This window comes from Pinus tabuliformis, chromosome 7, assembly GCF_031772625.1.
Source record: "Pinus tabuliformis cultivar Carrire ecotype Pingquan chromosome 7, CPIR1, whole genome shotgun sequence".
In the NCBI taxonomy this organism is placed as follows: Eukaryota; Viridiplantae; Streptophyta; class Pinopsida; order Pinales; family Pinaceae; genus Pinus; species Pinus tabuliformis.
Genome location: NC_142293.1, coordinates 469,175,068 through 469,200,954, shown reverse-complemented (window position 1 = coordinate 469,200,954; position 25,887 = coordinate 469,175,068). Strand labels below are relative to the sequence as shown.

The window sequence follows — 25,887 nt, the reverse complement described above, 5'->3', positions numbered from 1 at the left end:
TCAGTCTAAGACAAGTGTGACGATTGATATAACAAGGTTCAAAGAAAGGTCTGTCTGGTGTCTCGAAGAGCAATCGACACGAACGGTGACAACATTAACAACATATGCAACACATTAACAACAAGGTTCATATAATTGCATGTGAATCAGTTCATACACAAGTACATAAGTTAAACAACATATATCATTAAGGCAACCGGAGCAATCCAACTACAATAACAACATATGCATGAAAATGTGTTGGCTTTTATTATATAAAGAAGGGTAAGTCACAATCATACAATACACCATGTAAATTTGCTAGCCTTATTAGTAGAATGTTACAACCACATCCGCCTGCTCCTCCAAAGAGATGTACTAGCTCTATGCAGTGGAGAAGCCAAGGCGCGTTACAATACTGTCCAAGCCTTCTTCAAGATAGTTTTAGTAGAAAGTTGGCTGACCAAAAGCCTTTACAATGAGTTATGAGGGATTATTTATAGCAAAGGGTGGGGCGAGCCTTGACATTCCCCTTTGTGACAGTTCAACTACCCTCATGACTCTTCACCTACTCTATAACTGCTACATCCAACTGTTGACACTTGACTTACACTTGACATGACTCAACATTACAATGCACATGTACACATGTGAGACAACATGGTTTGAGCAAGCCTGGCAAAACATCACTGGCACTTGGTCCATTGTGGTGAGACCAATTCCCTGACATGCTTGTGATGGTGAAGTCGGTGAGCTGATGCCAAGCTTGGTCGTCTGTGATGGTGTGCATGCACCTCACGGTGACATCTTTTTGAAGCGAACTCTTGCCTCTGTTGTAATCAATGCATTGGTTCGACCCCTTCATCCAACTCGTCTCCTAACATGCGCATGGTCTTCTTGGGTATAGTTGAACTAGCAACACACTGATGCATAGCGTCCGTGTTGATATTCAAGTGTGTGTTGGTGGTCATGCGCATCAACTTGTCGAAGTGCATGTTCAGCCCCAGTTGGACTTGTTTCTTGTCTTCGCTTTGGTGAGTGTGTTGAATGGGTTGGATTGCATGCATGCGCTCAACGACATTCATGTCGTTGGATCCTTTCCATGCGATCAACAACACCGCTCACCATGTTTGCTCTATGTCCGCTGCTGGGATAGATCCTTAACTCTTACTGGCGCAGTTTCAATCATGAATGTATGTTGCACCCACTGTTGTTCATGTTCTTGTTGCAACTCATTGGTTTGTCTATGCAGCTTCATGTTCTTCCCGAGTTGCTGCTTTGGCACATGCAACTCCTTTGTTCCATCTTCTGCCTTCGCGTGATATTCATGTTGCACCATCAATTCATAGTCTAGGTCTCCACAGTTGCTTTCATTATCAGTGGATCTGCTTAATCTTGCAACTTTGCACCGCCTCTATGTTGTCAACAACCTTTCTCTTGCATCTGTTGCGTTTGCTGCATTTGCTGCGTTCGCTACATTTGGTATGCTGCTTTAGTTGTTGTTCATGATGCAATTCACTGTGATGCTGCTGCTTGGTGTCCTTGTCCATGAACAACTTGATGTCTTCGTGAGTAGGTAAGCCCATGGACACTTGATCGACTGCATCCCCAAGTGTGCTCTGAACGGTGTCTTCGTCTCTACTCTCTTGGAAACCATTGTACATGTACTGCTGAGAGGTAGATGAACACCTGTGATACCTGGAGACATGGCAACACTCATAGCAAGCAATCTATCAGTCGAAAACCAAAATGAACATGAGAACTGACCTAAAACATACCTAAGTGAATGATCGTGAAGGTTGCGCAATTTCGGTCGAGAGTTTGGGAGACCGATTGCCAAGACTGCACAAGGCATAGTCCGGGCTGCTGGGAGACTAACTGGCCACTGGAACTGCAAAATGCGCAATCCATTTGGGCAATTGGTTGCTGGGGTTGTAGAATGCGTGATTCCAACTAGGAAAGTCTATTGGCCCAAGGACAGATTTGCGCAAATTTTTGGGCCAAGCAACCACTGACCTCCAGAAATGCGTAATTCAGTCCAAGAGGTTAGTGCTGGGCCAGAATGCGCAAATCTGGAGAGGAAGGTGAGCCCTCCTTCTCTAGATTGCGCAATGCAGCCTTAGTGAAGGCAAAGACGGGGCCAAGGTAGGCCCGACTCGCTGACGGGCAACTGAAAGCAAGTTAAGTTAATGAAATGCATGGCGACACTAAGTGATAGCAGAAGTGATAAACAATGCATGTAAAACATGAATGGAATATTGAGCAAATATATCAACATGCATGTGGGTGAGGTCGTTCTGCGGTTGGGCGAACGTCCGTGCAAAACAGTTTCATGCATGCGACAACAATGAGATAGCAATGAAAGTTGAAACAAAGCTAGGACAAGCTTGAATATATGTAAACAACAATAGGTGTTCAAAGAAATCAAGCAAACAATACTCATACAAGCGAAAACCCAAAAAGCGATAGAAATGCAACACGAGGTATGGGAAGCGAGGTTACCCCAAAACAATTGAGCTGAAAATGCCAACTGCTCCTAAATGTGATGTAGGATGTCAGAGCTATAAGGTTGATGTGAGGAACGATCTCTGCAGCGTCCGATTGATAAATTTGGATAACATCGAGGTTATGATGTGCAAGCCACAAATCTAGGGGACACGACACTTGGAGGGAGGTTTCTGAATTTCTCCTTGCATGTAACCTCCAACTGCTAAACATAGATCCCTGAAACAAGGGATGCCTTTGCATGCTGCCTTGGGAGAAGAAACCTATGCATGCAAGTCTGTTTTGCTCAGTCCCAGAGGGAACCGGTCAACTCAGCTGCACATGCAAGCGATTGCTCGACTACTGGAGAAAAATGCGCATTTCTGACTATCAGTTGGGCTCACTACCCAAGGGGATTGTGCAATTTCTAGGCCCAACAACTCATTGGTGCCCAGATTTGCGCAAATCCTGGGTTGAACTTCCTGTTGATGAGAAGAATTGCGTAATTCCTGCTAGGGGGTTGGTTGGTAGGATTGTGCAATCCAAGAGACCAACAGGTTGTCAGAGGGAATTGCGCAATTCTTGGAGGGAAATGTTGGTTGCCCTCCAAAAATGCGCAAATTTCACTGGGAAGTTGCTCAGCCTGCAACTGGACCAAGTCCGGATGAGCAACCTATGAAAGGAAAAGATCAACTGTGATCAACAGGCTGCCTTTGAGCAAGAAAGACACTGAAGCTTGAGGACTTGACGAAGCAAGGCAAGCTACTGTGAAGGTTGGTAGGGAGGCCCAAAAACAGGCTAAGGCAAGAAATTTGGAGGGTGGTTGTAGCCACTACAACAGAACCTATTCAGAAGAAAGATGGAGGCGACTAGGATCATGTGTGATAATCAGAGTTGCATCAAGCTCTCTGAGAATCCATATTTCACAATCGATCAAAGCATATTGATATTCTGTGTCACTTTGTCAGAGACTGTGTCCAACGAGGAGTTGTACAGTTGAGCTACACTCCTACAGGAGAATAGGTGGAAGACATCCTTACCAAGGTCGTTGGAACAACAAAGTTTGATTATTTCATGGAGAAGATGGGGATCATAAAGAATCCATTTCAGTAACAGAAATGGGTATGATGTTGCAGTGCAGTAGCATGATGAGAAGAGGTTGCAGTGCAGATGCAGTGTTGGGAAGAAGCACCAGCAACAACACAAATGCAAAGGGAGTTGCAGTGCAGATGCAGTGTTGGGAGAAAGGACCAGCAGTAGCACGGATGTAGAGGGAGTTGTCGTATGAATGCAACAATGGCAATAACAGAGCCATGGGCAGCAGTACAGGATGCAACAGTGCAGAGGATGTTGTGCGGGGAGGCCTAGCATCAGCACAGGTACTGGTGTTGTATAATCAGAGTGATGCTCAGCATGGAGTCTTACTAGAGCACAATCCTCGCTAAGAGGGAGTATTGTTTTGGAGTAGCATCAGATGTGCTCTAGCCATGAAAATTGGTGGAGAGGCTAAAGCACATGAGATCTCCAAGACCCAGAAATGGTTTGGGCAGATTCTAATCGGTTCAGGAGATATTAAAATAATTAATATTTTTAATGGAGTTCCTAATGGGTATTAATATAAAACTGGGTTAGAAGGTTCCAAAAGACACAGATCAAGCCAAATCTAATCTTAGCCATTGATTAGAGATGTAATCTCGGCCGTTGAAGGACCAACAGGAAAAGTATAAGAAGAGGCTTGAGGGTCAATTGGAGAACGCACTGAAGGAGACCAGTTAGTTCAATTTCTAGAGCGGGCTTTGCTGAGAAATTCGAACTAGTGGTCTAGATTGCAGCAAGAGATAGCGAGTATAGAACAGAGAGGAAAAAACAACACCAGAAGATTAGCGCAGAGATTAGAGAGGCAGATGCAGAGGCAGCAGGACTGCAGAGTCAATGGAGGGCCTACATGGGTGACGCAGAGACGCGGGCGCTGACGCAGAGGTTCTGGGAGCTGTGCAAAGGCCAGCAAGTCTGACGCTGAGTCTGGGGGAGGGTGCTGGAGAATTTATCTGTCTTAGGTAAGCCAATTTGGACCTAGTTGTAGTCAAGAATAGCTGGTTAATAAAATCCTCCTCTGTTGCACTGGTTTTCCCGCATTGGGTTTTTCCGGGGACAGTTGTCCAAAAATATCTCTGTTGATGTGTTTGATTCTTGTGCATGTATTTGTTTCTGTATTATGGTGTGATGTCTGCAGCAGAATTTATTTCAATGTTCACTGAAGGGTTTTCATAAATAACTTACTAGAAAATAAGTAGGTAAAATAAATCAATTGTTGCAGTGGAATTTTCACACGTAGTAGCTCAAAACCTTGTCGTGGGAAGATGCCCTCAAGCTTGAGTAATATTTACATGCCAGAGAAGGAGTTGTGACACTCGTTTCTTACATTTACTAGGAAGAATTGCAACTGGAGCTCCAACGTTTACTTTAGATAAATAATATTGGCGTTGATATGCAATGTGGCCCTCCATCATTAACAATGGCATAGTTGTTGGGTTTCACACAATTACTGTAGATTCAACCTCTTTCATGTTTGACTGACTAGTGTGGCTGGTAATTATTGGTGCTAATCATGAGCCAGGGAACAAATGCTTAAGATTTCTCCTCGAAGGATTCTGTTGAGATTTTAAATTTCCAGACCTTCCAGATTCACCCAAACTCTTATACATGACAACAACTTGCAAGGCTAAGAGTCTCTCACTACTCTGAGGCCAAAACTACATTAATTTGGAATTCAAAATTTGTTTATTGAAATGATTTCTATCACCCACTCTTGAAGACAACTAAAGCATTTTGATAATTGATTCGACTAAAAAGTCAAGTTGAGCGGGTGAGAGAGCCCTGTGTCTTAGTTTCCCTTTCTATAGCATAATTTAAGGAAGAAATTGTAAACGGTGTTGTTGAATGGAAACTTAATATTATTTTCCCTACAACAGCTACACCCCATGATCCTTGAAGTTGATGAGTGGTGATCATGTTACCCTGCATGTTGGCATGTCTTTGCGTGACTACATGTGGAACTGTTGATTGAGGAATTGATATAAGTTTTCCAGTGGCATTTGGGTGTTCAATATATTCTAACTGAGTTGAAGGATGAATATCGAAGGCTACAAATTATGGAGGTTTGTCCATCTTTACTGTTGATTTGGGGTAGCATCGAATATGCTCTAGCCATGAAAATTGGTGGAGAGGCTAAAGTACATGAGATCTCCAAGACCTAGAAATGGTTTGGGTAGATTCTAACCAGTTTGGGAGATATTAAAATAATTAATATTTTTAATGGAGTTCTTAAGTCTAAACTTAGGAAAAATAAAATATTAATGGGTATTAATATAAAACTGGGTTAGAAGGTTCCAAAAGTCATGGATCAAACCAAATCTAATCTTAGCCATTGATTAGAGATTTATTCTCGGTCATTGATGAACCAACAACAAAAGTATAAGAGGAGGCTTAAGGGTCAGTTGGAGAATACACCAGAGTGATCAGTCATTCATTTTGCTAGAGCGAATTTGCTAGGCAAAGTTGAATCAGTGATCAGCAACGAGGGGCAGTGAGTACGAGGCAGAGAGACAAGGACAATATTAGGAGACCAGCATAGAAGCGGAGAGAGCGAGAGCAGCAGTCAGTCCAGGCTACACAGAGCACAACAAAGGCAACGCAAAGCCCAGAGAGACTGCGTCATCCATGCAGAGGGCAGAGGGAGTGACGCAAAAGATCCATAGGCTACACAATGCCTTAGAGGGTTGACGCAGAGGGTCTTAGGGCTGATGCAGTGGCCAGAAGGGCCAATGCTGAACTTCAGTTGTGTCAGAGAGGGTTTCGTGGGACAGGTTTTCTGAATACTTATTTCTGGATATAGAGGTATCGTTGTCGTATATTTTTCTCTGTCGGGTGAACCAGTTTAGGCACCCAATTGCACTCAGATAAATTGCATAATAATATAACCCTCTGAATAGCTGCACCAGTTTTCCCGCATTGGGTTTTTCCAGGGACATTGGTCCAAAATACAGTGTCACTTGTGTGCTTGTTTTCTTTTAGTTGAAGATCTGTAGATGTTGATACTGTACTTGTTTCTATTTTCAGTATTTACATGGTAAATAACTTGTTAAGTAATTAAACAAGTAGGTGAAATAACCAGATAGTACAGAAAGAATTTCTAACAGGTTAGACATAGAAATTCGAACATGGTATCGAAGGGTGGTTGCAGATCACAGGAAAACTGAAGGCATCAACCGCGCAGAGCATTTGCAACAAATTCAACTGTCCCGAGTGACGTAGCTGTCCATGCATCTAGGCTAGAGAAAGGCTAGCATAGAGGCCGAGGGAGGCAGAATCAGGCTCACGTAGAGGCCAGAAGGGCTGACGCAGTTGGATAAGGGAGTTGATTTGCCGTTGTCGGGATTGCGCAGAGCCAAGTGGCTCAATCCTTCAGTTGCTAGGGCATAGGAGGCTATGGGTAGTTTGCGGAGTGAAGCTGGTGGGGTACTGTAGTCAAAACAGTACCTAACAGGGCAAGACCAAGCTGGAAGGAGTTGTTGCCGAGGCAGATTTCTAGCCAAGGAATCCAGATCAGTCTTGTAGTTGCATAGACGATCAAAGTGGGGAAACTTGACGTTGGTAGAAGGATTTCCAGAAGGGAAATCGAGACTTAGAGGTAGTCAAACCAAGAACTTCCAGATGGGAAGTTGAGAGACTTAGCAGGGGTCGAACAAAGGACTTCCAGGAGGGAAGTAGAGAGACTCGAAGGAGTCGAAAGAAGAGCAACGAGATGGTTGTGAATGGGCTAAGAGATCAGGACAGGCTGGACGGAGTGTCCAACTTTGTAATCTAGAAGGCTATGATCTTGTCCATTCTAGATAGACATCACATCAAGGGCTTCGTCTCAAGTGTGATAGCTATCCCCGTTGACTCGGTAGCTAATGAAAGGTACGAGGAGGCAATGGCTAAGGCTAAGTGCATCATCCTTGATGGGGTCAAGGATCATGTGTACCACATATTGCCGAGAAGGAAATGAAAAAGGAGATGTGGGACACCTTGAAGACATTGTACCAGCATACTTCCGTGCAGAGGAAGATGCTCCTAGAGAATCAGCTAAGGGCATACCAGATGCAAAAGGGAGAGTAGATAGATGTCTTCCTCGGCCAATTGAAGGAGATTCGTGACCAGCTAACTTCCATAGGGGCCATGCCAGATGAGGAATTGATGGTGAGGACCGCACTTAACGTAGTTTCCGAGGATTGGGAGGTATTTGTCCAGAGCATACTGGATAGGAGGAGTCTTCTGGATTGGGAAGAACTGTGGGCGACGCTTCGTTAAGAAGAGATCAGATGGCTGACCAAGGCGGGGTGTAGCGACAAAGGGGTCAAAATCAAGAAGGAGGAAGAAGAGGATGTGGCTCTAGCATCTGCGGGAAAAGCAGGAGAAGAGAAAGAAAAAGGACCTCTCCAAGGTCAAGTGCTTCCATTGTGGGGAACTGGGTCATTTTGCAAACCAGTGTCCTAGGAAGAAGAGTAAGGGAGAGGCTTCTGACTTGACAAGAAGTGGGGATACATCGAGCTGTAGTCAGGAGGACTACAGGGGATGAGGGGCAGGATCCTTGAGGTACCCAACCTCTTGGATTATACCTTGTTATGGGAGCCCTGAAGAGGAGTAACCACTGTTTTAAAAACCGTTTTCAAAAACCGGTTACTGGTCAAACTGGTGTTTTCCCTCCAAAAACACCCTCTCCAAGCTATAAGAGGCCCCTCTCACTCTCATTTGTCTCACACAACTGATTTGGAGTGTTTGTGAGTGTTTGTGAGTTTGTTTGTGAGCTTGGAGAGTGTTGAGTTTTTGCTGAAGTAGTCATCTTGGAGTTGGAGTTGGAGCTATTTTGGAGATAGTGTGTAGCTGTCAATGGAGTTGCCATCTTCAAGAGGAGGCTAAGGAAGCTAGTTTGCATTTCCAGGTAAGGATTTGCACTTGAAAATTCCTTATTTGACTGTTGTCCATGAATTATTTTTTTTTGTGTTATAAACTTCTCACTTTTATGATCTACCATCGAGGGAGTCATCATGCCTCCAAAAGCCAGAGATACTGCATGGGCTCATTGTGATATGATTGATGGCAAAATGATCTGCAAATATTGCCAAAAATCCATTCAAGGAGGGGGTATTAACAGGTTCAAGCAACACTTGGCTGGGATAGGAGGCCATGTAAAGCCATGTGGAGCACCAAATGAAATAATAGGGCATATTAGGGCAGAATACCTTCAGAAGTTTGAGACTCAAGTCACTGAACCAATAGAGAATTTTGTGACTGCAAAGTTTGGGAGTCGAGACTCAACCAACTGAGTTTGATCATGATGACTGAGACTCATGAGAAGTTTCAACTTCAAGTGATCATGTTGATCACTATTATAGTATTCACTATTATCATATATGTAGAGTCTAGACTGAAGTCTTGTAGTAGGCCACTGGCCCCATAGTTTGTAGGCTTTGTTTTTGCACTCTAGAGGCCATTTAGAGCCTCATTGCTTATGTATTTTGCCGATGATATGTATTGCACTCGGTGCCATTTTGATATATTCACCTTTACATGGTATATAAATGAGCAATCTTTGCATATTTTGTCTCTATTGGCTTGGAATCATGGTTTTAAATCTTAAAAATAGTTTTTTTCATTAAAAAATAATTATTTAATGTATTTTTCTAAAACCGGTTCGTTTAGACCAAACCAGTCCCGGTTAGACCGGTTCCGGTCGGTAAACCGGTTCATTAGGTGGACCGGTCCGGTCACCGGTTCCGGTTTTAAAAACATTGGGAGTAACAGGACTGGCGAATGTCGGTAGAGGCAGAAGCGGATGAAGTGGCAAAGAGTGCTACAGTGCAGGAGTCATCGGACAATGCGAGGCTAGCAAGTTGCAACAGTGCGAGAGGCACGAGAGTGTTGCACCAATGCAGGATGGCACAGAGAGGTGTGCAACGGTGTGAGATGCAGGGAGTTGCAGCAGCGCAGAGATCAGTAGAGGGAGCTTCAACATCGGGAGTGTTTCTAGCCTGACAGGGATGTCAGTAGTTGGGTGGATCAATTACTTACTTCTCAATAATTGAGTTGTAGTGCAGTAGCACGATGCAACATGATGAGAGGGGATGTAGTGCAGATGCAGTGCTGGGAGGATGGAACAACAACACGGATGCAGAGGGAGTTGCCGTACGGATGCAACAGTGGCAGTGGTAGGGCCATGGGCAGCAGTACATGATCAAGCAGTGCAGGGATGTTGGGCGGGGAGGCCTAGCATCAACATAGGTACCGATGCCAAATAATCAGAGTGATGCTCAGTGAGGAGTATTACTAAAGCATAATCCTCGATAAGAGGGTGTGCTTATTTGGGTAGCATCGGATGTTCTCTAGCCATGAAAATTGGTGGAGAGGCTAAAACACATTACATCTCCAAGACCCAGAAATGGTTTGGGCAGATTCTAGCCGGTTTGGGAGATATTAAAATAATTAATATTTTTAATGGAGTTCCTAAGTCTAAACTTAGGAAAAATAAAATATTAATGGGTGTTAATATAAAACTAGGTTAGAAGGTTCCAAAAGTCATGGATCAAGTCAAATCTAATCTTAGCCATTGATTAGAGATTTAATCTTGGTCGTTGATGGACCAACAGGAAAAGTATAAGAGGAGGCTTGAGGGTCAGTTGGAGAATACACCAGAGTGATTAGTGATTCATTTTGCTAGAGCGGGGTTGCTAAGCAAAGTTGAATCAGTGATCAGTAGCGAGGGGCAGTGAGTATGAGGCAGATAGGCAGGGACAATACTAGGAGACTAGCACAGAAGCGGAGAGAACGAGAGCAGCAGTTAGTTCAGGGTACACAGAGCCCAGTAGAAACAACACAGAGCCCAGAGAGACTGCGTCATCCACACAGAGGGCAAAGGGAGTGACGCAGAGGCTCCCGGAGGCTGCGCAGTGCCTCAGAAGGTTGACGTAGAGGGTCTCGGGGTGACACAAGTCAGTAGGAGGCTGACGCAGTGACCAGAAGGGCCAGCGTTGAGCTTCAATTGTGCTAGAGACGGTTTTGTGGGACAGGTTTTCTGAATACCTATTTCCGGATATAGAGGTATTGCTACAGTATATTTTTCTCTATCAGGTGAGCCGGTTTAGGCACCCAGTTGTACTCAGATAAACTACATAATAATATAACCCTCTGAATAGCTACATCGTTTTCCCGCATTGGGTTTTTCAGGGGACATTGGTCCAAAATAACGGTGTCACTTGTGTGCTTGTTTTCTTTCAGTTGATGATATGTAGATGTTGATACTGTACTTGTGTTTATTTTTAGTATTTACATGGTAAATAACTTGTTAAGTAATTAAACAAGTAGGTGAAATAAACCAGATAGAACAAAAAAAATTTCTAACGGGTTAGACTTAGAAATTCCAACATTTACAACAATTCTCTTTTACATATGTTAGTGATTATCCAGAGGGAGAACTTAATGACATTGTTTAGGTGGTCACTTGCAATCTTTTTACTTCAGATGTGGCAACACCACCTACCTTTGATAAAGAATCTTGATGAGTTGTTAAAGCTACACTCTTGTGGGCACTTTATCCTTTTGATGGATGGGTCTGCCTATCCAATATTACATTTGTAGTTTGCATAGATGCACTTGTTTGTAAAGATCAAGTTTGAATCCTTTGCAATAGTTGGGCTGGTGAATAAGCTACTGAGTCAGATGATTGTTTGTCCTCTCTTTAAGTTCATCAATTTTAGCTTGTCTTTCAGCACACAATTTATCAAGAGTCTTTTGGTCCTTGCACTCACCTATGATAATTATAAAAGAAATTTCACTATAGTCAATGGTGAAAAAAAAACATTAAATAACTTCTAACATGTAATCAACTTAATGCTTTTAAAATTGCTTGTTTCATAGTTGCAACTCACAATAGCGTGTTAGCCCATCAAATACTTGTATATAAATAAGCTCCATCAATTGTCCACCAAAAAACTAAATGTAATGGCGGGTAGAGAAGGAAAAAAAGAACAAATATATTAATGTCATTGAATGACTAAAAGAGTTAATGGGAGAAGAAGTGACAAAAAGTGTAGCAAGGGATTGTGTAAGGCATCTCTAATAAAAAAGCCTATAGGCTATGTCCTAATCAAAGAGAAATTTAATGATAACTCATGTCAAAGTCCTCAACAGGCCATTCATAAGTAGATTGACCCAAGCCAACTAATCTTGAAGAATGTAGTGATCCAGACACTCATGGCACACATTTGGATAATTTGTACACAGATCATTCACAAGAGTTAGGGACAAACAAGTTCGGATGATTCAAGTAGATTAGTATGAGTTTGGATCTTGAACTTTGGGAACCCAGCTCAGGCCCTTCCTAGCTTATTTTTGGAGTCTAACCCATCCACGCATGCCCTCATTTAGACAATTTGGATCACAAACCATTTACAACAGTTAGGAATAAATCAAACTTCGAACAGGTTTGGATGGATTCAAGTAGATTAGTATGAGTTTGGATCTTAAACATTGGGAGCCCACATCAGGCCCTTCCTAGCATATTTTTGGAGTTTGACCCACCCATGCACAAAATTCTTATAGAAATTCCAATTGATGAATACCAAGACCCAAGACCAAAACACTAGTTCTCTTTCTCCTCTTTTCTTCTTCTTGACTCCTCTTCTACTTTGACCTTCTTAGCACTGAGATCATCTCCTCAACGAACTGTAGATACACTAGAGATAGCACCGAAACACTGTGATAGATCTCATAACTATAGCTCCATAGCACCAAACTATAATTTCTATGCCTTAGACCGAACTATGTGCCGCTGTTGTAGTATTGAGACATAACTTGTATCTTTACTAGTCACTATAACTGTGATCCGAATCAGAGAGATCCAAACTTCTTTTTATTCCTTGTCACTGCAACTGTGTCCAAACCTAAAGCTCTTTGCTGCTCCCTATCCGAGTTCCTTTGACATCCGAACTTACTGACTGTAATCCTATTCGAACTTCAAAGAGATATCTGAACTTCTGACTGGAAATGTGAAGATCATACTTGCATATATATAGTTGTTCGTCTACATAAATAGGCCAATATGATCTATTGAGGGGATGTGTCTTCAAAATAAATGAGCCGTAATGAGTTTCTACTTCATCTTGAGGCCGACTAGAAGAGGAGAAACATGTGCTTGTCTTGGAGGGCAATTAGACAATCCTATAGACTTAAATACATTTGACTCTTTGACTTTTATCATTATGACAAATCCTAAAGGCTCTCAATGGGAGCCATCTAAAAATAAAATCCCTTGCTCATGAAACCCATGAAGCAAGCATAATGATGATTTTTTTTTCTTCTTTACATCATTTAAAAAATCACAATTACATGTCATTATAAAGACCGAACCTAGTTACACTTTTCAACATATGATCAGACCTTACAGTGTTTATATCAGACCTCAGATTGGTATGGCAGTCCTTCCACAAATCACAAGAGATGTCATACAATCCCTATTAGTGAAGTAACTCAACAATGCAAGATATATGCCAATGAAAAGGTATGACTGTAGATTGCTTATGATGTCCCTGTTAGGTGTTTATATCACTGCTGTAGGTGATACATCATACCTAAACAATTCTCCAAAATTCACTGCAATCCTTCAAACAAGAGTCCCTGTAAATTAAATTTATTTCTTTATGAATTTTAGAGACTCTAGAAGCCAATTTTTACCACTGCTATATTAATGATAATGATCAGATTTAATGTTAGGTCTATCAGACTTCTAATTTAACATAACAATCCTTCAAAAATTGTAAGGAAATCCAAGCAATGCAAGCCGAATAATGCAAATGATAAAGCTAGTCTATCCTCAAGGCAAAGGGAAGAGATTTATGCGAATTATGATTTTAAGAACACCACTGTAGAGTGAAATCAAACCTCTGCAAACTTATATCCGATCCTAGAAGCAGTATATCAAACCTCCCAGAATCACAAGCAAGTTAGAAGATCAAGGCACAAAAGGCATCACCAAGATGCTAGGAATACTTCCAATTAAAAAATCCAAGCTTATGCGTTAGAAACAATGTAAAGATGCCACTGCACAATCACTGCAAGGAAAGATCAAACTGCTGCAAGCTTGTATCAGAGTTCTGCAATGATAATGTTCATCAATTTTAGCTTGTCTTTCAGCACGCAATTTATCAAGAGTCTTTTGGTCCTTGCGCTCACCTATGATAATTATAAAAGAAATTTCACTATAGTCAATGGGAAAAAAAAACATTAAATAACTTCTAACATGTAATCAACTTAAGGCTTTTAAAATTGCTTGTTTCATAGTTGCAACTCACAATAGCGTGTTAGCCCATCAGATACTTGTATATAAATAAGCTCCATCAATTGTCCACCAAAAAACTAAATGCAATGGCAGGTAGAGAAGGAAAAAAGAACAACTATATTAATGTCATTGGATGACTAAAAGAGTTAATGGGAGAAGAAGTGATAGAATGTGTAGCAAGGGATTGTGTAAGGCATCTCTAATCAGAAAGCCTATAGGATATATCCTAATCAAAGAGGTAAGGCATCTCTAATCAGAAAGCCTATAGGATATGTCCTAATCAAAGAGGTAAGGCATCTCTAATCAGAAAGCCTATAGGATGTCCTAATCAAAAAGAAACTTAAGGATAACTCATGTCAAAGTCCTCAACAGGTCATTCATAAGTAGATTGACCCAAGCCAACTAATCTTGAAGAATGTAGTGATCGAGACACTCATGGCACACATTTGGATAATTTGTACACAGATCATTCACAACAGTTGAGGACAAAACAGGTTCGGATGATTCAAGTAGATTGGTATGAGTTTGGATCTTGAACGTTGGGAGCCCAGCTCAAGCCCTTCCTAGCTTATTTTTGGAGTCTGACCCATCCACGCATGCCCTCATTTAGATAATTTGGATCACAGACCATTTACAACAGTTAGGGGTAAATCAAACTTCGAACAGGTTTGGATGGATTCAAGCAGATTAGTATGAGTTTGGATCTTAAACATTGGGAGCCCACCTCAGGCCCTTCTAGCATATTTTTAGAGTTTGACCCACCGATGCACAAAATCCTTTTTATAGAAATTCCAATTGACCAATACCAAGACCAATACCCTTGTCCTATTATCCACTCCAAGACCAAGACACTAGTTCTCTTTCTTCTTTTTTCTTCTTCTTGACTCCTCTTCTACTTTGACCTTCTTAGCACTGAGATTATCTCCTCAACAAACTGTAGATACACTAGAGATAGCACCAAAACACATCAATGTGATGTCACCAAAATGTGATCACTGTAGCAGCACCAAAACACTGTGATAGATCTCAGAACTCTAGCTCCTTCATAGCACCGAACTATAATCTCTATGCCTTAGACCGAACTGTGTGCTTCTGCTGTAGACTATAGTATTGAGACCGAACTTGTATCTTTACTAGTCACTGTAACTGTGATCCAAATCAGAGAGATCCAAACATATTTCTGTTCCTTGTCACTGCAACTGTGTCCAGCCCTAAAGCTCTTCGCTGCTCCTTCATCCCTATCCAAGTTCCTTTGACATGCAAACTTCAGAAGTATCTGAACTTACTGACTGTAATCCTATCCGAACTTCAGAGAGATATCCAAATTTCTGTGGAAATGTGAAGATCATACTTGCATATATATAGTTGTTTGTCTACATAAATAAGCCAACATGATCTATTGAGGGGATGTGTCTTCAAAATAAGTTATCCGACATGAGTTTCTACTTCATCTCGAGGCCAACTAAAAGAGGAGAAACATGTGCTTGTCTTGGAGGGCAATTAGACAATCCTATAGACTTAAATACATTTGTAACATGCCCAAGAAGGGCTCTCCCTTACAGTGTTTATATCAATGTTGCGAACATTGGCATCGGGATAAAATCGGCAAGGGTCCAGAAAACCAAAAAATCGTAAAAATCAGGAAAATATCGGTAAACATCGGCAAAATTAAGATACCATAAAAATATTTTTAAAAATCAACAAACATCGACTAGGCCAAAATATCGTGATTTCAAGATAAAATCGGGATGTTATCGAGATGTCCGCAACACTGGTTTATATCAGACCTTACAGTGTTTATATCAGACCTCAGACTGGTATGGATGTCCTTCCACAAATCACAAGAGATGTCATACAATCCCTATTAGTGAAGTAACCCAACAATGCAAGATATATGCCAATGAGAAGTTATGACTGTAGATTGCTTATTATGTCCCTGTTAGGTGTTTATATCACTGCTGTAGGTGATATATCAGACCTAAACAGTCCTCCAAAATTCACTGCAATCCTTCAAACAAGAGTCCCTGTCAATTAGATTTATTTCTTTATGAATATTAGAGACTCTAGAATCCAATTTTTACCACTGCTATATTAATGATCAGATTTAATGATGCATATAGCAGACTTCTAATTTAACATAAAAGTCCTTCAAAAATTGTAAGGAAAGCCAAGCAATGCAAGCCCAATAATGCAAATGATAAATCTAGGCTATCCTCAAGGCAAAGGGAAGAGATTTATGCGAATTATGATTTTAAGAACACCACTGTAGAGTGAAATCAAACCTCTGCAAACTTATATCAGATCCTAGAAGCAGTATATCAGACCTCCCAGAATCACAAGCAAGTTAGAAAATCAAGGCACAAAAGGCATCACCAAGATGCCAGGAATACTGCCAATCAAAAAATCCAAGCTTATGCGCTAGAAACAATATAAAGATGCCACTGCACAATCACTGCAAGGAAAGATCAAAATGCTGCAAACTTGCAATGATAATGTTAGTCTTTCAATAGACTCAATCAGTCATCAAAATTACATAAGGTGACAACCAAACATTTGTGATAAGTCTTGGTGTTATTTAGGATCTCTTTAGAACGATTGTGATGTAATTATACCACTATATGATCAACTTCAGATCTGATCTAGGATTATGACAGTCATACAGTGAGTTGTTTTAGCTGCAAAAAAAGAGAAATCAATTAGCAATAGATGATTGGGGAAGAGAACCAAACCCTCAAGGCCCTATAGCAACGTTTGGCCTAAATGCTTCAAACCTCTTCCTTTTCACTAGAAAATATTGCCAAAAACCCTTAGAGAAATTTCGTTTAGGCCTGCAAAAAAAAGATGGATCAAAGTATAACAATTATAGCAATGATAACCTCCTCAAAATATCTGTGGCTAAGCATAATAGGGCAAAAGAGGGCAGTGACTAGGCTAATTTAGCCTCTTTATGGATGTGGCTGCCCAATTAGGCCAGATCTAGCCTTCAGACAAATACAACCCTCTAGAAATGAGCCAAAAATGGCTAACGTCCTTCAGGAAATTCAGCCTCAAACCCTAGACGTCTAGGGTTTTTGACGTCACCCATGCCAATTTCTTCCATGATCCTTGAAATATTTCACCTATACAAATGAAGAGAAAATTTTCCAAAACCCAAATATATACAAAAATAATAAAAAATGAAGCCCAAGTCAAAGGCCCCACTAGTGAATGGTCATGAGTCCAAATGGCAGGCAGTCTAGGTTTTTATGTTATGCCACCAACAAGATTGCTTGAGAAGCAACACAGGTGCTGAATCCAAGAGTGGAAGAGGAAAGCGAGTCTTAAAAAGGTAAGATAGGGAGTCATTCAATCTACCTTGGAGGAGGAGCATTGCCCACTAAAAAGGAGGGCCCTCAGCTCTAGGGACGTTGGGACCACTTGGCATGCCTTAAGAGGACAAGTGCTTGACTTTAGGACAATAGGGTTGAGGGTGCATTGCTTAGAGTTGTATGTAGACCTGGAACCCATATGTTGACAAGGAGCACTGGAGGAATGAATACTTGTATTGGAGAGCAAGAAGCCTTGAAATGAGGATCACTCGACACTTGGAGCCTATGCTTGAGGGTACACCACATGAGGAGCCTTAACTTCACACATGTACAGCTTGAAGAGAGATTGCTTCACTTGGAAACCTTATCTTGAGGAAAAGATTAGGTTGCTTATGTACCTGCTACCCACCACCAGTGGGTGACCCCATAGGATATTTTTTCTCCTAGATTTGTCTTCAACCGACAGTCAACAACCCTTTGCTAGCCACCTAATAGCTTTTACATGCTACTTTTCTCTGCCACTTGAGCCAGCCATTGTGTACCCTCGCTCATTTGTTAGGATCGTATGTTTGAAGGTGGGCCATCCAATCCCAAAGTTATGATTTTTCATTATGTAATTGGGTGTTTATGCTTGTTTTTCTTGGGCACATTTGGGAAGATATAAACTTTAGTTGTAGTATTCATGTAGTAAGCATGCAAGAGTTCATTACATCATTTGTATCTTGAAGATGGACTTGTCTTACACAAGGGAGAAAGGCACTACGATTTATGTGAGACAAAACCTAAAGGAAATTTGAAGGACCGAGGGTTTGTGGAAAAGAAATTGTAGAAAGACCTGGAACGTTTTGCTTGGACAGCTTGTGTGAGGATAGCTTGATGAAATATCAAAGGTGAAAGCTTGTGTGAGGCAAGATTGGTGAAATAACAAGGATGAACATGTTAGTATTGATGCTAGCTTGTTGTGGAGTCTTTGGTGTGACTAGATAACTTGGTGGGATGTCTTGCTAGGCATTTGTATTGCTGGTTAGGGTTTGCTATTAATGGTGGATGCCCTAGCTAGGGTTTGGAGGAACTTGAGAGTCCTAGCTTGTGATAAGCTTGAAGAACTATTGTGTACCTTGTGATAAGTTGTCCATATGTGTACATCAAACATAATACTTATGCACACTTTGCTGCCCAGACTCCAAACATTGTGTACTTGTAGATCTGATTTTCAGCATATTTCCCATGGTGAACAAATATTTTCTAATGCTGCTTGGCATATTGATTTATCATAAACAATTAACATATTTTGTTGAGTGATTAAACAAGTATATGGAAGCGTAGAGGGAAAAATTGTGTCTGTAACAAACCTGTTAGTAAGTTATTTTCAGATCTGTTATATCTTGAGGAATGTGCCCTAAGGGATGGAAACATAACTCCCTTGAAGTTTGTACAGTGTTTATTTTCTTGGGCTTCATTGTGTATTTGGTTGGACATAAATGAAATATATATAATGCTATATTCTATGTTTCAGAAATTCAGACTCAACACTAAGGCTGAAACTTCACAGGAAATTGATCTAGGAAACCTCAAGGTTGACTCTTGAGGTGAAATTTTTGAATTTGCATTGATCAAATATTTCTCAAAATTTTCACAATAAATCACGATTCATGACCCATGACTCATCAATATAATTAGTGTATGTTGAATCCTCCAGAATTCTCTCTAGATAAAAGTTTGCACTGGATGTGCTCCCCTCTTGAGGGGTGCCCCTCAAGGTCCAACACTTGACTCAACCACCTCCAATGGATTAAATAACCCAAAGTCTATCTAACAGACATCATCCTCTAGGATTTAGAAGGTTTATCAGTCCATCTAATCTTACATCACCAGATAAATGAGTTTAGGGTTTACAAGGCTTTGCTTTGCATATATGTTGAAAGCCAAAAATATATCCACATTCTCTCTATCTGAGGTCTGATGGAATTGATTAAACCAGAAAACCTCCTGCAATGGGGTTATTCATTTAACTTGTAACATTGAAATATAGTTTAAATAAAGTAATGATAAACATATCCATCAACTTTAGGAATTAACATCCAAGGTTCTCCCTCTTCTATACCTATAAAGAGCTTATCGTTTTATTATTCTATTTTTTCCTTCCTTTTTTTATTTTTTTAATTACATTGATGCATCAGCTGAACAGACTCAACCAAGTCATATTTTTCTAACTCATCCATGTGAAGGTGACTTGGCTGAATCAAATGTTGACTCAAGCTCTGGAGCAGTTGGCATCTGAGTTGGACTGGTTTTGGCCAAAAAGACCATCTGAATCTGGCAAGCTAAGTTGATTCATCCGAGTCTAATAATATGGCTTTCACCATCCTTGTATATTTTAGCAACACAATCATTGCAATAGCAAGGGAAAGCAGTTCCATCCATAGGAGTATGGCCACCTCAATGTCAGGCCTATCACCCACAAGCAAGTTATAAGATGAAGATGAAGATGGATTTCCTAAAGAAGATGAAGAAAATTCTATAATCTTCCCTCAAACTCTCAGCTTGTGTAGAAAATGTAGGGATCCTTGGTGCCCATTCTCATTGATTATACTATATCTCTCCATCAGAATTTTCTGTGTTCCATGATGCCAATACAGTCCATATGTATTTACACTGTGGCCGTGCAGCAAGAAAGGCTAAGGTGAGAAACAGATGCATCATTCACAATGGAAGGAATGGAGGAGGGAAATCCAGCCTCTAACATGATGGTTAGTGATCTTTCACTAAGCTTTGAGTGCTTTCAAACAGCATCTGATTATCAATGCTATTGGCACCTAGCTGCAATTTCTTCAGCTTCAGATCTGTACCATAAAGAAGTCAACACCCAAACAACTGAATAGCCTAGAGGTCGTAGATATGAGGTAAGTTGGTAACTGTGTGTTTTTATTTCCTCATCTATTCTTTGTGTTCTAAATAGGAAATAATCCCAGTAAAACATGCTGCTTTTATACGGTCAAAAATGTACATATCACATGTCTATCCAGAGTTTATATTTTGCTAGCTTGTTTATAGGGTTCTTAGCACTGTTGATAATATCGGCGATATTCGAAAATATCGCGATATTTTCGGCAAAACGATATATCGCCGAGAAAATATCGCGATATTTTCTGTTTTGAAAATATCGGCAAATATCGGAAAATATCGGCAAAATATCGCGATATTTTGAAAATATCGGCAAAATATCGGCTATATTTAAAAATCTGGAAAAATTATTTTTTTATGCTTGCCGATATTTACCGATATTTTGCCGATATTGCCGATAAGATATTTTCTGGACCCTCACCGATATTTTGCCGATACCGATATTTTCAACACTGGTTCTTAGTACTTACCTAGTATATAGATTTAAATAATTTTTCCTTTTGCTGACCTCAATATAAGTATTGAAGATAGCTGAGTAAGAAGTGAATAATTTTCCCACTATCAAGAGTGCGTTGTCAAGGTATGTTAAAGTTAAAAGCTGCTTATTTGTATTATAGTGATCTAGTTTACTTAAAAGGGAAAAACAACCAAAAAATGTAACACCATAATACCTCCTCCATTTGTTAGGTCTGTTGTAAGGTTTGAAAGACTAAAATTCTGAGGCAGCTGTCCAAGTGATCTGAGTGAGTCCCTTAGGCTGCTTCCTCCAACGTCTGGGACAACCTGTAATGTGCCAACTCCATTTGGACCCGCTGTGTCACCAGATAAGAATGCCACATCAAGGGGCATAAGATTTGTACCGATGCCTGAAATATCAGTCGAATTGAAGGGGAAATGACTAGTTGACATGGTTGAAGCTGGACTTAATGACATGTCAGTCATAGATGATACACCACTGCAAGGTGTTTGCATAGCAGAACCTACTTCCATAGAACTGTCTGTAATATTCCTGTGTCAGCAACCACTATATCAAGACCACTTCTTCAGCTGTAAAATGGCCTCCCTATGAATTAAAACATCTAAAAGAGCATTAACATTTCAATTTGAGAAACAAAAGGAAGAAAATAAGTCTTACTCTGTTGCAGAGCTGCTCCAAATTGACTGAAAATTTCCCTGAGCAGGAATTCCATTCACTACAACTGGACTAGATAGTCCACATGACATGGAAACTAGATGGAGATGTCCAGTTGCTGGAAGAATGGGTTGTGACAAGACAGGGTACCCCATGGGTAGATGCTGGACTGCACTGCAAATAGGGTGAAAATGAGTAATGACAATTCCAACAATCAGATGCCAATAAAAGGGGCAACAAAACAACAAGGTAGAAGAGGTCAAGAAAATTTACCAGGTGAAGGGTGCATGCCATTTTGCATAGGAACCAAAGGACCAGTTGGTGGCACCTGTAGTCTCATAAGCTGATACTGTTGTTCTAGCAAACAATTGAATAATATGATCTGTTGCTTTAACTTCAACCTTGTGTAATAAGCTTTAAAGAAGTCACGGTTCTGTTCTTCTAACTTCTGCCACACTGCAATTTTATCTTTATCATACATCTTAGTCACATAATTGTCCAGATAATATCCCATTACACTTTTGGCCATGCTTCAAGACAATGTTCGTTATTCAGTCAGAATGCAAACATTAGGCACCAAACAAAGTGAAAGTAAAAATTATTGAAATTTCCTTGTCAAACTCATGGTAAACATTGCTTTAGACTGGTGTGTTATGCTGCACACTTTCTAGTGTATCATCTTCAGACTGGTGTGTAACATCCAAGGTTCTCCCTCTTTTATACCTATAGAGAGCTTATTGTTTTATTATTCTAATTTTTTCTTCCTTTTTTTCTTTTTTTAATTACGTTGATGCATCAGCTGAACAGACTCGACCAAGTCAGATTTTTTCTAACTCATCCATGTGAAGGTGACTTGGCTGAATCAGATGCTGACTCAAGCTCTGGAGCAGTAAGCATCTGAGTTGGACTAGTTTTGGGCTGTTAGCTTCAGTCGTATTAAGCACTTTTCTAGTTTTTTAGCTCAGTGTAATTTCAGTTAGGAGCATTCACTCTAGTAAATAGGGTGCACGCTCTCGCATGCATCAAATCATCTTCAATTGAGGCATTGTTGTGCATGTGTCTAGGTTTATTGTACCTACTCTTCTCCTCAATCTATGAAGGAAAAAGAAAAGGTATAGATTTATTCATTGACTGTTCAGTTCAGCAGCTAGCAGTGAGTTGCTTTTCTATAGCAGATATTCATTTTCAGAAGTAATGAAAAGCTATGATAGGTTTTGCCAGTCAGTTTACTATGTTTCCATTATATATTTATGTGTTTATAGATTCTAGCAATAATTACAGGGTGCATTTTTTAGTAGCTTTAAGATTTTAGCTGTTTAGTTTCATGTAGGAATTCTCTTAGAGTGCAGAATCTGTTTCCCATGGTTTGGAAAATCTAAATGGTATCAGAGCACAGTTTCTGAAATCTTCCAGATTCCAGGTATGGAGAGGCAAGTTGTCTAGAGTAGAGAGTTGTCAGAGGGTTTCAGTGTGCAGTATGTCCAAGCTTCAATGACTGAAAGATATGTGCCAATGTTCAGTTGTCAGAGGGTTTCAGTGTGCAGTATGTCCAAGCTTCAATGACTGAAAGATATGTGCCAATGTTCAGCATATGCGACTGAGAAGAGTTTTGGGGTGTGAAACCCTAGTTGACCCAGTTAGCCAAGAACGAAATTTGTTCAATGGAGCTGCAGTAATGGACATTCCCTTTATGTAAGAGAGTCACTTGCAGGCAGTGTCCAACTTTAAGAACCTCCAAAAACGGAATATTTATGGTATCATATGGAGAAGGAAGTTGCACCGCTTATAGATTGCAAATATCTGGCAAGACAACAAGAAGATAGTAGGTATGAAGCAAAACCTGATGGATTCAATTAAGGATCCCCTAATTCATCATATCGTTGGGACAAAGACTGCCAAAGGGATGTAAGATGCCTTAGGAACCCTGTATCAAAGTGTGAACATATCCAAGAAGATGCTCCTAAGGAACAAGCCCACCACTGCTTGCATGAGAAAAACAGATATAGTAGCAAGCTATCTCATGAAAGTAGAAAAGCTGAGAGATCATATTGTTGCAGTGTGGCACACAGTTGAGGATGATGAGCTAGTTCACATTTCTCAACCAGTTACAAGGACGATGATGATGTACCATCTAATACCCCAGTTTTGATCCCCGGATTAGCAATGCATATATGTGCATATAATGAAAGGCTGAGTGTTAAATGATGTAATAATTATCACACACTGAGGGTTAATAATAATAATAAATACAACATGAGCTGCAAATGGAGGACAAAATATAGGGGGCTACCATTCCACAAGAGAGGAAAGAAAGGGGACTTAGGGGGCTCAAAGGGGGGCAAAGACAAATAATATTATTTTATTCTAAGCCTGAGACACCTACCTCATATTATCCTGAATCATATTAACCTTGGAGTTGGTGGGGAAGTGAGAAATGTGAGCTTCTTGGGAAGACATATGGTGCGTTGTGACCATGCAAATATAATCCAAGACTTGTGGTTTTAGTGAGGGAGTTTCTAATCATTCTTCCCAGAGGTTGCCTTATAGAAAGTCTTGATGGCCTCTTAGGCCATGTCCATGCCCTCATAAATGTATCCATTGGAGGTTTGTCTCCATCCATGATCCTCAACAATTTCACAAGGGGCTCGGGCGTGCTAACAAGCTTGCTGATTTTATAAATTATTTTTAAAGTGAGGCACTTCCACAACAATTGCATCCAGTTTTGTGTTCTCTTTCCAAAATAGCCATCCATGGCTACAAAACATCCATCTCAATGCTTGATACTCATTTAGAAGGCTGAGGGAGAAAAAGTATGTGACAAAGCATGTCACAATGGAGCAACTGAGCTTGCCCTCTATGAACTCTCTCATAAGGTTCAACACCCAAGCATGATTATAAATGTACTTGGTTGTTCGTTTTCACTTGCGAACAATATCTTGCACCCACTCAAACTTTCACATGTCCTCCAAAAATGCAAGGGGAAGAATAGTAGGGTATTTTGGACATAGTAATTTTCCATCTGCCAAAAAAATTGCAGAATTGTCCATGATTACTTGGACAGCATTTTTAACCCCAACTTCTTCTACAACATCCATCAAGAATGAATATATCATATTTTCATCCTTTTCATGTGACAATACATCAATAGGTTTCAAGGGCGTGGTTATTTTAGGGAGAGCCACAAGAATATTGATGACTGTTCTACTCCTATGATTTGTCGACCCATTTGACAATATTGAGGAGTTTCAAAGGAGTGTGGCAAGTCTTAAGCAATTTCAAAGGAGTTTCATGAGCCCTGAGGAGTTTCATAGGAGTCTAGGGGAGTGGGGAGTATTATAGAAGAGTCTATGTGAGTAACTATTTTCAATGGTGACTCAGTGAGACTTTGTTGATGATTGTAGCAGTTGACACGTACTTCTCCATTGGCTAGATGTCAAGTATGCAAACGGTCATCAAAAGTCTCCTTAGGATACTTGCTCAATTTATTGAGTAAATTGCTTTTCTGATTTAGCTTAAGTCTAACTTAAGAAAAGCACATAATTGGAATCTAAATTGGTGTTGGAATTTCTAAGTCTAACCCATTAGAAACCCTTCATGTACTTTCTGATTTATTCCTACCTACTTGTTCTGCTAATTAACAAGTTATTTACCATGTAAATACTGGAAATAAATACAAGTACATGTTCAACACATTACAGATCATCAACTGAAGGAAACAAAACAAGCACACAAGTGACACCGTTGTTTTTGGACCAATGTCCCTGGAAAAACCCAATGTGGGAAAACCGGTGCAGCTATCTGAGGATTCTATTATTATGTAGTTTCTGAATACAATCTGGGTGCCAAAACCGGCTCACCCAACAGAGAATAATCTCGGCAATAGTACCTCTCCTTTGGAGACAGATGCTCCGACTTGAAACCTTGGATAAACACTCCGACAGCTCCTCAGCTCCAATCTGCCCCACAAAAAACCCCAGCGTCAGCCTCTTCTGCCCTCTGTGTCAGCTTTCCCAGCAGTTCCTGGCAGTTTCGGCTTTTGCCCTCTGCGTCAACTTTCCCGGCAATTCCGACAGTTTCGGCTTCTGCCCTCTATGTCAACTTTCCCGGTTGTTCTGGTAGTTCCCATTGTTCCTGGCAGTTCCGACTTCTACCCTCTTCGTCAGCTTTCCCGGTTGTTCCGGCAGTTCCCGCTGTTCCCGGCAGTTTTAGCTTATGCCCTCTGCGTCACCTTTCCTGGCTGTTGCGCAGATCCTCCTAGCACTATCTCTGCATCTCTGCTTCTGTATCCACTGCCCCTCAGCTGCAACTCCTGATCACTCTCTCAACTTTCTCAGCAAACCCAGCCCCAGAAAGTCGAAATCTTGATCTCTTGGTGTATATTCCAAGTGACCCTCAAGCCTCCTCTTATACTTTTCTCGTTGACAAATCAACGGCCGAGATTAAGTCCCCAATCAATGGCTAAGATTAGATCTGGCTTGATCCATGACTTTTGGACCATTCTAACACAATTTTATATTAATTTACATTAATATTTTAATTTCCCTAAGTTTAGACTTAGGGACTCCATTAAAAATATTAATTATTTTAATATCTCCCAAATTGTTTAGAATTTGCCCAAACCCTTTATGGGTATTGGAGATCCTCCAAATTTCGTGGCTAGAGCACATCCGATGCTACCCCAAATCAACACTCCCTCTTAGCGAGGA

The 25,887-nt window shown here is 40.6% G+C and overlaps 1 protein-coding gene across 2 annotated transcripts in view; it reads right to left on the bottom strand.

The window, feature by feature from the left end:
* Positions 1 to 13,345: 13,345 nt before the first annotated feature.
* The window catches only part of LOC149247974 (uncharacterized), a 136,173-nt gene continuing 123,631 nt past the window's right edge, over positions 13,346 to 25,887 (bottom strand). Inside the window, exons 3-6 of one of the 2 annotated variants that reach the window (XM_089455975.1) lie at positions 21,455 to 21,637; positions 21,185 to 21,355; positions 20,721 to 21,058; positions 13,346 to 13,731 (exon numbers count right to left, since the gene is read on the bottom strand). In XM_089455975.1, coding sequence (XP_089312101.1) covers positions 13,577 to 13,731; positions 20,721 to 21,058; positions 21,185 to 21,336 — 645 coding nt within the window. In that variant the 5' untranslated portion in view covers positions 21,337 to 21,355; positions 21,455 to 21,637 and the 3' untranslated portion in view covers positions 13,346 to 13,576. The remainder of the gene's footprint in view (positions 13,732 to 20,720; positions 21,059 to 21,184; positions 21,356 to 21,454; positions 21,638 to 25,887) is intronic. The other variant, XM_089455974.1, reaches the window with a different exon arrangement.